General features: G+C 31.2%; 2 protein-coding genes across 2 annotated transcripts; both read left to right on the top strand.

Moving 5' to 3' along the window:
* The first annotated feature begins 8,931 nt into the window (after positions 1-8,931).
* LOC106373751 lies at positions 8,932-10,504 on the top strand. The gene has a single exon (XM_048761359.1). It carries the CDS (start codon positions 9,818-9,820, stop codon positions 10,502-10,504), a length of 687 nt encoding a protein of 228 aa, XP_048617316.1. The 5' UTR covers positions 8,932-9,817.
* A 2,523-nt stretch (positions 10,505-13,027) lies between these two features.
* Positions 13,028-13,780, top strand: LOC125588551 (secreted RxLR effector protein 161-like). The gene has a single exon (XM_048759955.1). The coding sequence runs from the start codon at positions 13,028-13,030 to the stop codon at positions 13,778-13,780; it is 753 nt and encodes a 250-aa protein (XP_048615912.1).
* The last annotated feature ends 395 nt before the right edge of the window (positions 13,781-14,175 follow it).

Here is a 14,175-nt window from a genome sequence, read left to right as displayed (position 1 = left end):
ACGTTCTAATAGTATCACTATAAATTGCAAAAGTACAAATAGGTTTCATACAGGCACAAAAGTACAATAGATTTGCAAACCAAATTTGACTAATGGCCTGTTCGTTTGGTTGTTCAAAAAAAAAAAGGCCTGTTCGTTTCGAGGTTGATGCAACTAAATATTATCCGTTTGATTGTCGCAAGATCTGATAACCGGTCTTAGATCAACGAAAATTTTGATTTTTAGTCACTCACCTTTTTAGCGATATGAAATAGGGACTTGTGACTAATAGGACGAGCAGTTGAAATAGTAAACAAACAAAAAGTTACGATTTGCGATTAGTCGCTGCACAGATTGCAGGTCGCGTTCCCATGTCGCAGTAACCTTGAAACGCACAAACCCTAAATAATATTCTTCTGAATCTTTTTCCTTGCTAAAAACGTAAAAACTATACAAGTATATGTAACATGTATTGAGGAATATTAGATATATTACATGATTTAAAAAAAAGCTTTAACCAAATTTAATAGAATTTATGTAATTAATTAGTAATACTCTATATAAATCAAAAATTTGACAGATTTCCAAATTTTCATATCTATCAAGTTATCATAATTGCAGAATACGGTCCTGTTTTTAGAAACCAAAACATTCCAACGTATTGCTAATATCCACATACATATTAAAATACAATTGGTTGGATCGCGTGGTTCTATTAGAAAAGGATAATTATAATTTTAATATGATAAACCGAATTTGGAGTTTTGTAGCTCCCAAGACAAAATTACAGATAGGCCAGAACTTTTGTAAGACATAAATATTCTTTCCCCAGGAAATACTAATTGAGTTTTATAATGAATACATAAATGTAATAAATAATGGCAAATTGTGATCGAAACCCTAACAACATGATTAACGGGGATGCTTAGAGAGGGATGCTTAGCAAAAAATTAATATAATAGTGAATGGGATCCACGCAAAAACTAAGCACCTGTGCTTATTCTGCTTAATTAAGCACCGGTGCTAGCACTGTTTCGCGGACCCCACTGATACGTGGCGGTCCGCGATTGGTTCGTTTTTAATTTTTTTTTTTAAATCAGAAAAAAAGAACCAAAAAAAAAAAAAATTAAGCACCCCATTTAGGGTGCTAGGGTTAATGGTGCTCTAAGAATCCCAACGTAATAGTAATTCATAAGAAAATATTATTTCTTTTACTTTTCGAAGAGTGTCATTTTAAAATTACTGTTTTAAAGAAAAAATAATAGCATTCTACATTTTAATACAATTTCACATATTTATTTTTATTTACTTTTTGAATAACTAATAAATTTTATATATACATTTTATTAATTGTACATTAAATAGAAATATACTACTATATTTTATCATTTTTTAATCCATATGAAATAAATTAGAATAACACAATTTACCAAATAGAGGAAGTAACTTTTACATTACAAGTGAATGTCTAAGATAACTTTTTCTCTCAGCTGCATCTTAGGTTTGCATGTTTTTCTTATACTCTTGTTTATGAGTTTGGAAATTTGTATATACCTAAATTTAGAAACCAAAATAAGGCAAAGAAATTAGCAAAACATCACTTTAATTAACTAAAGCAAAATATAAAAGTCTAATATCAGTGAGATGGAAAAGATAATTAGAGAGTATCTATTGTGAATAAGTAATAGATTATCCTATGGTTGCCATTTACTTTTTTTTTTTTAGGTAACCGCGGGTTTCCGGCGATCGTAGTCAACCGACTATTCCCGCGAGGCCCACGGCACTCCACGTATTCTTGAGATTTAACCGTAGTCCGGGTGGCCAGCGGGACTCGAACTGCGGGTACCGTATTGGGGGTTTTCCCCTCAAGTACCACTAGCCCAAGTACTGCGGGTTGCCATTTACTTTCGAGACATATTTACCTTTGAGTAATTCATCCATAATATTCATAATTTGTTGAAGAATTCTTGGTAAAAAGCGTGTTTTTTGTTCTACGGATAGCAATAAAAAAATACTCTAAATATAGAACAATTTTATCTTACGAAACAGTTTAAATATATAACTGTATTCATCCATAATATTCATGTTGCTCGTATTTAAACCGTACAATTTCATATTTATAAAAATTTGCGTTTGTGGTTTATCACCACAAAAATGAAATAATATATATATTTAGAGTCTTTTATGGTTCTATACATATCTTGAATGCTTTTGAACAAAAAAAAAAATCAAATGTAGCACACGGTGGCCGGTCGTATGGTGATGCATGTTGAAATAACTAATTATTCATAATTTCGAGTAAATATTTACGTTTTAAAAGGCAAAAGAATAGGACTTTGAATTATCACCATGTGCCAATCATTCGTATAACTGTGCAAGTGAAGATTTCACATGGAAAAAAACATTGTCTGTATTTGGTTCCAAAACTCTTTGAAGTTAAAATTTTGGCACGCAATAACCAAAATTGCAAATCAAGCCCAGTTGGTCTGTTTATGATTGGAGGTTTTATTTGCATGACGTTTACGGATACGGTATACCTTTCCGTAGCATCATGGGGGTCATCAGGTAGGGCATTAACGGGTCTCAGTTGTCAAAACTTAAAACTATTTTATTCCTCGATATTTTTTTTTTAATTTGCCTTTACTTGAAAAAATAAAAATTTGATCTAATCACGTACCCATACATATTAATCATATAAAACTAAAGTTTAACGGATGGATTAGCAAATGAAAAAAAAAAAATTAAGTATACTTATTTTTGTTTTGCTTCGACTTTAATAGCAAGTATGATGATGTTTTCAAACTGAAATAATGGAACTTTTTCTCTTTTATATGTTTTTTGAATTCCGTAGGACTCTTTGTTCTTTTATATATTTTCTTAGAATTACTATAAAATTAAAAAGTTAATTCATTATAACAAAAATCTTTAAATTAGATAAGAAATATCCTGATACTAATTTTTACTGTTTATACATATAAATATTTGTATCATAAAATATTAGTATATTTAAAGACCAAAGAAACCATATTATCCAAATAAGCAATTATATATATTTTTAAAATACATGATAATAATTAAGTTTTAGAATATGATTAGTATGTTGACATCGTTGTATATAGTTGATTTATGTTATACTAACACTTAGGATATTTTATTAAAAATATAATTTTATATTTATATCTATTAGACTTTATAGCTTTATTTAAAACAAATTAAGTTTATATAATGCTAAATATTATCTATTATATATTTGAATTAAATAACATGTACGTGTAAAATATATGATATATATATATATATATAAGATTAGATATTCTAGTTTTATTTAAAATGTTAAAATATTATTTTATTCTATATTTGAATTAAATAAAATTTAGTCAATGAATGTATTTCTCTTAAATATTCTTTAAAAATTTAATATAAAATTATCATTTCTGTTATTTTTAATATATTTTATTTATGATATAAAATAATAAAAAAAATCATATCTTCAGTTTATTCACATTAATATAAATTATAGATGATAGACATTTCATTTTCATTACAAAACAAACAAATATATAGATATATATAAATTATTAAAAATATATTAAGTAATGCAATATAATAATACAAGAGATATTTATTATCGAGTTTATCTAATTTTCTAAAAAAAAAAATTTGTTAAAATATTAATAAATTAGTATAACAAAATTTATTAATTCTATTATTTTAAGAAATTTGATTCAAAATTTTATTTATAATTTTTAAAATTGTAATTGGTTTGAGTTAAAATATATTATTAAATATAGTCATATTTTTAGACTATTTGATGTAATGTTAAAATATATATTCAAATGAGAAAAGAATAAAAATCATTTTTGATTGTTTTTTTGAAATGTCCGATAACATGTGCACTCTTATTTTTTATTTACTGAGATGACATCGTTAAAATAAAATAAAATTAATAAATAATTTTATTTAATTTATATAGATAGATGCATCATTTATGTGTCTGTAAACAAGATTTCATTGTAATTGAATACTACTACTAATTAGTAAAAAAAAGTATTACATGCGTGATTTAATACTGCTTATTATAAAAGCTGAGCAGTCCATTATAGCAAAGATAGATTTCAAAATGTTGAAAATTAAATTCTGGTTGACAGCATATTTACGCAAATAGAATTACAAGTGTTTTTCCATGTACAATCTACCCAAAAAGAAATGAAACAATTAAATACACAAATAAATAAAGAATTCGTAGAGACAAAATGCTTGTCTTGGGAAATATCATTTGACTCTCAAATTCTTATACATTACTCCCTCCGTTTCATATCGTAAGTAGTTTTAGGGAAATTTTTTTGTTTCAAAATGTAAGTAGTTTTCGTATTTCTAAGTAACTTTTACATTTATTGAATACAGTGTGACAAATTAAATTAAATAAACTTATTTTTTATTGGTTAAATTATATCTAACCTATTTATTATAAAATACTTTTTAAAAACATAATAATTTTCTTAATTTTCGCGTTTTTAGCCAAAACTACTTATATTATGAAACGGATGGAGTATAATTTTCCGTGTATACCATTCCTGAATACAAATAATAAATAGTACTCTCTCCGTTTCATATTAAGTGTCGTTTTAGAGAATTTTTTTCGTTACAAAATAAGTATCGTTTTCGATTTTCAATGCAAAATTTATTAATTTTAAGCAAAATTTATTTTTCTATTGGTTGAAATAAGATTAGGTGTATAGGTAATAGTATTTTTTTATAGGAAATGTACAAAATTAATTGTTTCCTTAATCCGTGTTCTGAAACCTAAAACGACACTTATAATGAAACAGAGAGAGTACCTTTTATTATACAATTAAGAATTAATCGTGAAATAAACTGACTTTTTAATTCAAATTGCATAATACTTGTAAAACTCTGGGATATTTTTTGAAACGTAATAATTTATTTAATTTTGCATAACTCGCTCTTGACATTTATAAGTGTAGATATCAGCAACATCAACTTCAACTCATGTGTTGTCTGAGGTCTTGTCTCTTTCATTATGCTTTTCCATTTTTCTGCTGTAGAGTTTAGAAATATCATATGAACACTGTCCAAACATTCCAAACTTTTCTGGTATATACCAATTATTCATAATTAGAGAGAACCGAACAAGATTTTTATATTTAGTTAAACTCTGAAACAAAAATAAGTAAAGAGGAATCTTATTGAATTTTTATTAACGTGCTAACTGGTCTCCAATGATTGACCCAGGTTCTTGACCAAGTGGGACTGTGATATCTCGTCACTTGGTTAATATTATACTGTCAACGTTAGCACCGCCCGAGTCGTGTCGTTTATTCGAGCTTCCAAGCACAATTGTTTTCAAGTTTAATTTAGAGAAAAAGACAAAAATAGCACTAAATCAAGTTTTTGTTCACAAACTAGCACTCAAGGTCAAAAGTCACAAAAATAGCACTTAATGTTTTATCAAAAGTCACAAACTTAGGGTTTAGAGTTAAAGGGTGGGGTTTAGACCATCTCCAACCCATCCTTATTTCTATTTCTACATTTTCCCCTAAAATAGAGAAACTCTATTATAGAGGTGAAAATGCTCCAATGTATGCCTCTATAATAGAGTTCCTCTATTTATAGGGGAAAATATAGAGATATGATATTTCTACCTCTAAATATAGAAGCAAAAAATAATTTTCCTCTATATTTTCCTCTAAAATAGAGGAACTCTATTATAGATACATACATTTGAGCATTTTCAGCTCTATAATAGAGATCTCTATTTTAGAGAAAAATATAGAGGTGTACATTGGAGATGCTCTTAGGATTTAGGGTTTAGGGTTTAGGGTTTAGAGTTTAGGATTTAGGGTTTAGGGTTTAGGGTTTAGGGTTTAGAGTTGAGAAATGAGGTTTTGGGGATAAGATTTCAAATTTTGAAAAATAAAAAAATTAAAATTTTCAAATGATAAACTTAGAAAGGTGCTATTTTGGTCATTTTAGTTTTGGAGTGCTATTTTTGTGATATAAACTTAGAAATGTGCTATTTTGAAGATTTGCCCATTAATTTATTGTATCTGTAACGAAATTAAAGTAGAGCTAATTTTATGACGAAACCATACTTACTGGATAAGATTAAATCATAACAAGCTTTCTTTGGAGTGAATCATATAATTAACGTAATCCATAACATATATTTCTTGTCCTTTGTGACGAATTTATTGTATAATCACTAAGTTAATCGAATCTTAAATAGTGCATGAAAATATTTTCTTTTTAATCCTCATATACATGGGTAATTTTCCACTTACGATGAATATGAGTGGATTTGTAGATATATAATTTTCCACATGCGCATATACTTTCAAAGTAGAGTAGGTGGTAAAAACAGGGTTGGACCAATGGCATGATCATAGTTTCAATGAACACAGGGATATCAATCATCTATAGGGTCGATATAGAGTTGAGCCAGTTGGCCATGTAAAGATTCTTAGGGATGCTGTATTTTGATTCGAGTCCATCCTCCAAGCAAAAGTGAATTTGCTTACTTGTAATGTTCTCAATGATTTTAGGACCAATCATTAGTTTACTTAAACAATTTTAATTAGATTGATTAAATTCATTGATATTTTAATGTATAATTATATAATTAATTGTTTAAATGATTAAAAATTAATATTATAAAATTTATCTCAAAATAATGGAAAACTTGTTTGGAAAAAGAAGATAATTTCATATATTTATTATGTTTTTATCTACATCTTTTTTTCTTATTTCTTATTAATTTTTATAATTAGTATTATATATACACATATAATAATTAGAATTATCATTATACTAAATATTTAAAATAGGCTTATAATAATATTTTAGTACAATAAAGATTTATTTGTTATTATTCAGTTGCAAGAACAACATATATTTGTTATTTAAGTTAAAATTTAATATATATTTTTCAGCAATGTTTATTTGTTTTTATATTTCTAAATATTTTTATTGGGAATGAAATTATCTTTTTAAAATATTTTCAAAAAATGTGGTTGTTTATGAATGCTACCTGGTTGTTAGTTGATATTTTAATGTATAGTTATATTATTAATTATTTAACTGATTAAAAATTAATATTATAAAAATTATCTAAAAAAAATAATGGAAAACGTGTTTGGAAAAAAGTAGAAGATAATTTCATAGATTTATTATTTTTTATCTACATCTTTCTTTCTTATTTCTTATTAATTTTTATAATTAATAGTATATATGCACATATAATAATTAGATTTATCATTATACTATTTAAAATAGGCTTATAAAAATATTTTAGTATAATGAAAATTTATTTTTTATTATTCACTTGCAAGAATAACATTTATTTGTTATTTAAGTTAAAATTTAATATATATTTTTTGTCAGTAATGTTTATTTATTTTTCCTAAATATTTTTATTGGGAATGGAACTATATTTTTAAAATATTTTCAAAATATCTGCATCCAAAAGAGAATTTTTCATAAGATTAATTTCTATTTAAATCAAATACCTTATAAAATTTGAAAATTAACTCTCTTTACTTTTAAATTTTTCAAGAATTTCACAGAATTATAACTTTGTTTAAATTAAAATTTCTGTAAAAAATATTATGCAAAGAAAAATGAAATTCTATTTTTTTTGTAAAAACTATATTTTCCAAAATGATTTTTTAGTTATAATTATTAAAAAATACTATTATAATAAAGAAATAATATTTTATTGGAACGTAGCATTTTCTATTTTATTGAAAAAAATAGAGATTGACTATAATGTATTTTTATTTATTATAACATTTAGAAATGAATATAAGAATAAATAGAAAATGTTCTTATCTTCTACATTACATATTAATATATTTTTTTTGTCAACATGTTTGGTCTGTTTGAGTGTTTATTTAGTTATTATAGGAGGTATTTCACAATATAATTATACATATATCAATACTTTCATTTAGCTTGATTAATATAATATGTAAAGTTGAGTTTAGACTAATTTTTTTGTGCTTTTAATTTATTTTGAGATTTTGTAGGTTATGATAATTCCAAAATTTTGGTTTAATAACATCACGTTATATTAACAATTATATATATTTTTTATTTAGTTAGATAATTGTTTATAAATTAATATAGTAAAAACTGGTTAAGGATAACAACATATTTTAAAATAAAAAATATTTATGTTGTTATCTAGAAAATAATGTTTTTTAAATCAATAAAGTTGAAAATTAAGAAATTGAAAAACTAATAAATCAGTATAAATTGAAAGACTAATAAAATAATATAAATTGAATGTTTGATTTAAATTTTTTGATCTTTAATACGTATTTATAAAAGAATTATGTCTGCATGTGCGGGTAAAACACTTAGTAATAAGATAATGCGAACTCAAAACAATCAAATAAAGTTTGTAATAGTATCCTTTGTTAAAGATTCGATAGCTCATTTGGTAATCCCCTTGTCAAAAAAAAAAGAAAATCCTTTGTGGAATTTTAGTTCCAACTTTGTTCTAAATTATTGGCCTTAGAAAAGAATGAAGAAGAAAAATACCGATATTCACATGGGGTCGTGTTGTTTCTCTTTAAGTTTTAAATATTTATTTTGATATTTATTTTGACAAATAATATTGTAAATTCAGACAATTGGTGGGGACAAAATTTGTGGATTTCACTGGCAGTTTCTGCCAGTACGTACGCGCACATCATTTCTTAACTTCCACGATGTACTTAGCGTAATTCAGCGTAATATGAATTCTTCTGTTTATTGTAAATATCTTGTTGATATCTGGTCTACCTGTCAATTTTCTCTAAAATACTTAAATATACCATTTAATATTCTTTCATTTTTAAATAAATATCTTTGAGATTCTCTTTTGCCAAAAATATTATATACTTATATATAGTTGATGCAAGCAGTGTGGAAAAACATTGAGTTAGTCAAGAATCGTTGAAAAACTTATCAAAAACTGATTACCCGAACAAAAAAACCTTATCCAAAACTTTATCAGCATTAAGAAAAGTTATGACCTACTTGATAAAAAAGAGTCGTTGACCTTTCTGCGGAGAATCCGAAACAATACTCAAAAACGAGGAGAAGTGAATGCGAAAAAGGCTCTCGTTTCGAGTGGTATTGAAGTTACAAGCTACAACGAATAGTATTCGTGAGTTATGAGTCATCTACATGCGAATCAATATATTAAAATTTAACTGTTTTTTTTCATTCCTGTACTACGAAATACGAAAACTAACAAATAATGGAAAATATGTTCCAAAAAAAAAAAAAAAAAAAAAAACAAATAATGGAAAATAATAGTTGCTTTTATGACGCTGAAAAACAAAAAAAAATATAGTAAGAAACTACGAACTTGTACAGTGCACTAAGTGAAGATAACTTGTGGACCATTTTCCCTCGTTTGTGTCGGACTTGGATTAGCTGGTAATAATAGCCTTGCTCGTCCCTTGTAAATGTAGTACACTAGTACTGAATAAGCAAAGACAACCAGCGAGACATACCGGAATCAGATTTGAATCTATTAAAGTACCACTTGCTGTTGAGTTTATTAAGTTCGTTAGTTCTCAATTAAATGACTTGGTCATATTCTGTTATTTGTCAAAGTTAGTTATCGAAGAAATAGGTCTTAGTGGCCTTAGTCGTTTGTGGACGTAATGTCCGTTTGTTTCGGTAGCTCTGTTTCAGTTCTGTTTCTTTGTAAGCCTTTATAAGGCACTTGACTTTTTATTAATTCAGTTATCGTTTTGGAAAACTCTGAGCATTCTTTACATTTGGTATCAGAGCAAAAGCAAAGTGATCTGAGAGAGAGAAAGACATGGGTGACGATAAGACGCTTACGAAGATTCCACACTTCGATGGTCACTATGATCATTGGAGCGAGTTGATGGAGAATCTGTTGCGAGCTAAGGGTCTATGGAACATGGTGGCCGAGGGTTACTCTGAGCCAGCAGAAGGTGTTGAAGTTATTGCTGCTCAAAGGAAGGATCTGGAGGATCTCAAGATGAAGGATCATCAGGTGAAACACTACTTGTTTCAGGCAATTGATCGAACCGTGTTTGAGCAAATCCTGGATCGTCGAAACTCCAAGGTGATATGGGATTCGATGAAGAGGAAGTTTGGTGGAAATGAAAGAGTGAAGCGATCTCTCCTCAACACACTGAGAAGAGAATTTGAGGTGCTGGCTATGAAGGGAGACGAGAAGATTGATGATTACTTTGGGAGAGTGATGACTGTCTCAAACAAAATGAGAAGCAATGGTCAGATCATGCCTGATTCGAAGATCGTAGAGAATATTCTCAGAACGTTGACAGAGAAATTCACTTACGTAGTGATCTCGATTGAAGAATCAAAGGACACGACAAGCATGTCCATTGATGAGCTACAGAGCTCTTTGGCGGTTCATGAACAAAAGCTCAAGAGAACGAGCCATGAAGAAGAAGATCAAGCCTTCAATGTCAGAGGAAGGGGCAGAGGTTCATATCGTGGAAGAGGCAGAGGATGAGGACTCTCCTTCAACAAGGCTGTGATCGAGTGCTACAGATGCCACAACCTTGGACATTACCAATATGAGTGTCTAAATCAGAAGAATGAGGCTCATTATGCGGAGATAGAGGAAGAACATGAGGTTTTACTGATGGCGTATATAGAACTCAATGGTACAAAGAGGAGTGATGCGTGGTTTGTGGATTCTGGATGCTCCAATCACATGTGTGGAGATCGAAGCATGTTCTCAAGCTTGGACACAACATTCACACATAGTGTCAAGCTTGGAAAAAATCACAAACTCGATGTAAGTGGAAAAGGGGCCGTGAAGATCAAGCTGCAAGGTGTATGTTATGTGCTGAGTGATGTCTATTACGTTCCTGATCTGAGGAACAACCTATTGAGCGTTGGTCAGCTGCAAGAGAAGGGTTTGGATGTGCTGTTTAAGGGAGGGACACAAAAGAAATGTTGCATCTTTCATCCTACCAAAGGCAAGATTGCTGAATCCATCATGAGTGCAAACAGGATGTATGTGTTGATCACTGAAACACACACCAACGCGGAGGGAGAAGAACAATGCTTGCAGACTGATAACTCAGAGCAAGCCGAAATGTGGCACCATCGGTATGGTCATCTCAGCTACAAGGGGTTGCTCACCTTGCACAACAAGAACATGGTCATCGGTCTTCCCAGAGTTGAGCAAGTTGAGAAAGCATGTGAAGTATGCCTGAAAGGGAAGCAACATCGGGTACCTTTTCCAAAGAAGAGCACGTGGAGAGCAACTGAGAAATTGGAGCTCATTCACTCGGACTTGTGTGGTCAAATCACTCCACCATCTCATTCTCAGAAGAGGTACCTGATCAGTTTTATTGATGATTTCTCTCGAAAAACTTGGATTTACTTTGCACTTGAGAAGTCAGAAGCCTTTCACTACTTCAAGTTGTTCAAGTCTTTTGTTGAGAAGCAGACATGCGTGTTCATTAAGTGCTTAAGGACGGATATGGGAGGAGAGTACAACTCTAGAGAGTTCAATGAGTACTGCAAAGACCATGGCATCAAAAGGCAAATGATGACTGCCTATACTCCGCAGCAAAATGGCGTTGCAGAACGCAAGAACAAATCAATCATGAACATGGTAAGGATGGTTCTAACTGAGAAGGAGATCCCAAAGACATTCTGGTCAGATGCAGTGCAGTGGACAAACCATGTTCTCAACAGATCGCCTACATCAGCAGTCAAAGACATGACACCTGAAGATGCTTGGAGTGGGAGAAAGCCTTCTGTTGAGTATTTCAGGATCTTCGGGTGTATAGGACATGTCCATGTTTCTGATGTGAAACGCACCAAGCTGGACAACAAGAGTGTCAAATGCATTCTGCTCGGGTTCAGCAATGAGTCTAAGGGGTACAAGATGTATGATCCAATAGAAAAGAAGCTTCACATCAGCCGGGATGTAGTATTTGAAGAAGACAAACAGTGGAAATGGGATAACAACACTCATGAAGACGAATCAACAGAGCTTGAATGGAAGACTGACAACAATGGTACTGAGAATGAGAGAAGGGAAGACGATGCAGTGATAGATGCAGTAGGTGGAGCAGGAGAAGTTCAAGCAAACGTGAATGAGAATGCTCCAGTAGCAGAGGAAAGATAGGGAAGAGTAAGGAGACCACCAGTTTGGGCAGTCGATTACACCTCAGGAAATGATCTCTCTGATGCAGAAGATGAAGCTAACATGGCGAGCATTGAGGTGGAACATCTTGCTTTCATGATCATCTCAGATCCTACAAGCTTTCATGAAGCGGTCAAGTGCTCGAAGTGGAAAGAAGCTATGGACGCAAAGATCAAGTCCATCGAAAGAAACCAAACATGGTCACTGACCCTGCTTCCAGACGCAACAAAAGCTATTGGTGTGAAATGGATTTATAAAACCAAACTCAATGAGTTGGGAGAGGTTGATAAATTCAAAGCAAGACTGGTTGTTAAGAGCTATGCGCAAGAATATGGGATAGACTATACGGAGGTGTTTGCGCCTGTAGCTCGTCTGGATACTGTAAGGATGATCTTGGCTTTGGCGGCACAAAGAGGATGGGGAGTGCATCAACTTGATGTCAATTCAGTATTCTTACACGGTGAATTGGAAGAAGAGGTATTTGTGGAGCAACCTCAAGGCAAGGAACACATGGTTTACAAGCTTCACAAAGCTCTTTATGGCTTGAAACAAGCACCAAGAGCCTAGTTCAGCCGCATTGAAGCACACTTTGTTAGGGAAGGCTTCACGAGCAGCCTCAGTGAGCAAACCTTGTTCTTCAAGCGAGATGGAGGTAAAATACTCATTGTAAGTGTCTATGTTGATGATCTTCTGTTCACTGGAAATGATGATAAGATGCTGGAAGAATTCAAAAGTTCCATGAAGAGGGAGTTTGATATGACAGACTTGGGCAGAATGAAGTACTTCTTGGGGATAGAAGTAACACAAAGAGATGATGGAATCTTCATCTCACAGAAGAAGTATGCAGCTTAAGTAATTGATCGATTTAGGATGCAAGGTTTCAACTCGGTGAACAATCCAATTGTTCCAGGACAAAAGATTGGCAGAGATGAAGATGGTGTGAAGATCGACTCAACACAGTACAAACAAATGGTGGGGAGCTTGATGTATCTCACCGCTACACGTCCAGACTTGATGTTTGTGGTAAGCCTCATTAGCCGTTTCATGTCAAATCCAACCCAGTTACATCTTGCTGCTGTGAAGAGAATCATGAAGTACTTGAAAGGCACTTTGGAGTATGGGATTTGGTACAAACGAGGAGAAGAAAGCGAACTCATAGCCTACACTGACAGTGACTACGCCGGAGACATAGATGATAGCAAGAGTACATCAGGTTATGTATTTTTGATGAGTGGAGGAGCTGTAGCGTGGTCCTCAAGAAAGCAGCCGATTGTAACTCTTTCGAGTACTGAAGCTGAATATGTAGCAGGTGATACTTCTGCGTGTCAGGCTATATGGATGATGAGGATATTAGAGGAAATCAGTCACGATCAAGCTGAAGAGATAGTGTTATTGTGCGACAACACGTCTACTATAAAGCTGTCCAAGAATGCAGTCATGCATGGAAGATCAAAACATATCAGGGTTCGTTATCACTTCTTGAGGGACTTATCCAAGCAGGGGATCATCAAGCTGGTCTGTTGTCCAACCGAGATGCAACTGGCAGACGTAATGACAAAATCATTGAAGTTGGCCTCGTTTCAGAAGATCAGAGCAGCGTTTGGAATGGGGATTCTGAACTGAACCTTGTCAAAGGGTTTAGTTCAAGGGAGGGAATGTTGAGTTTATTAAGTTCGTTAGTTCTCAATTAAATGACTTGGTCATATTCTGTTATTTGTCAAAGTTAGTTGTCGAAGAAATAGGTTTTAGTGGCCTTAGTTGTTTGTGGACGTAATGTCCGTTTGTTTCGGTAGCTCTGTTTCAGTTCTGTTTCTTTGTAAGCCTTTATAAGGCACTTGACTTTTTATTAATTCAGTTATCGTTTTGGAAAACTCTGAGCATTCTTTACACCCGCTTAAAAAATTCTTACGTTTGCATAACAATTTTTCCTTAATGCCTATTTTACGTGTTAGTTCAAAATAATTGCATAAGTAGGTTTTTAATTTGATTGTGTCGCTACATTACATGATGATATTATA

This window comes from Brassica napus, chromosome C6 (assembly GCF_020379485.1).
Source record: "Brassica napus cultivar Da-Ae chromosome C6, Da-Ae, whole genome shotgun sequence".
NCBI classification, from domain to species: domain Eukaryota; kingdom Viridiplantae; phylum Streptophyta; class Magnoliopsida; order Brassicales; family Brassicaceae; genus Brassica; species Brassica napus.
This window is presented reverse-complemented; position numbering and strand designations above follow the sequence as displayed.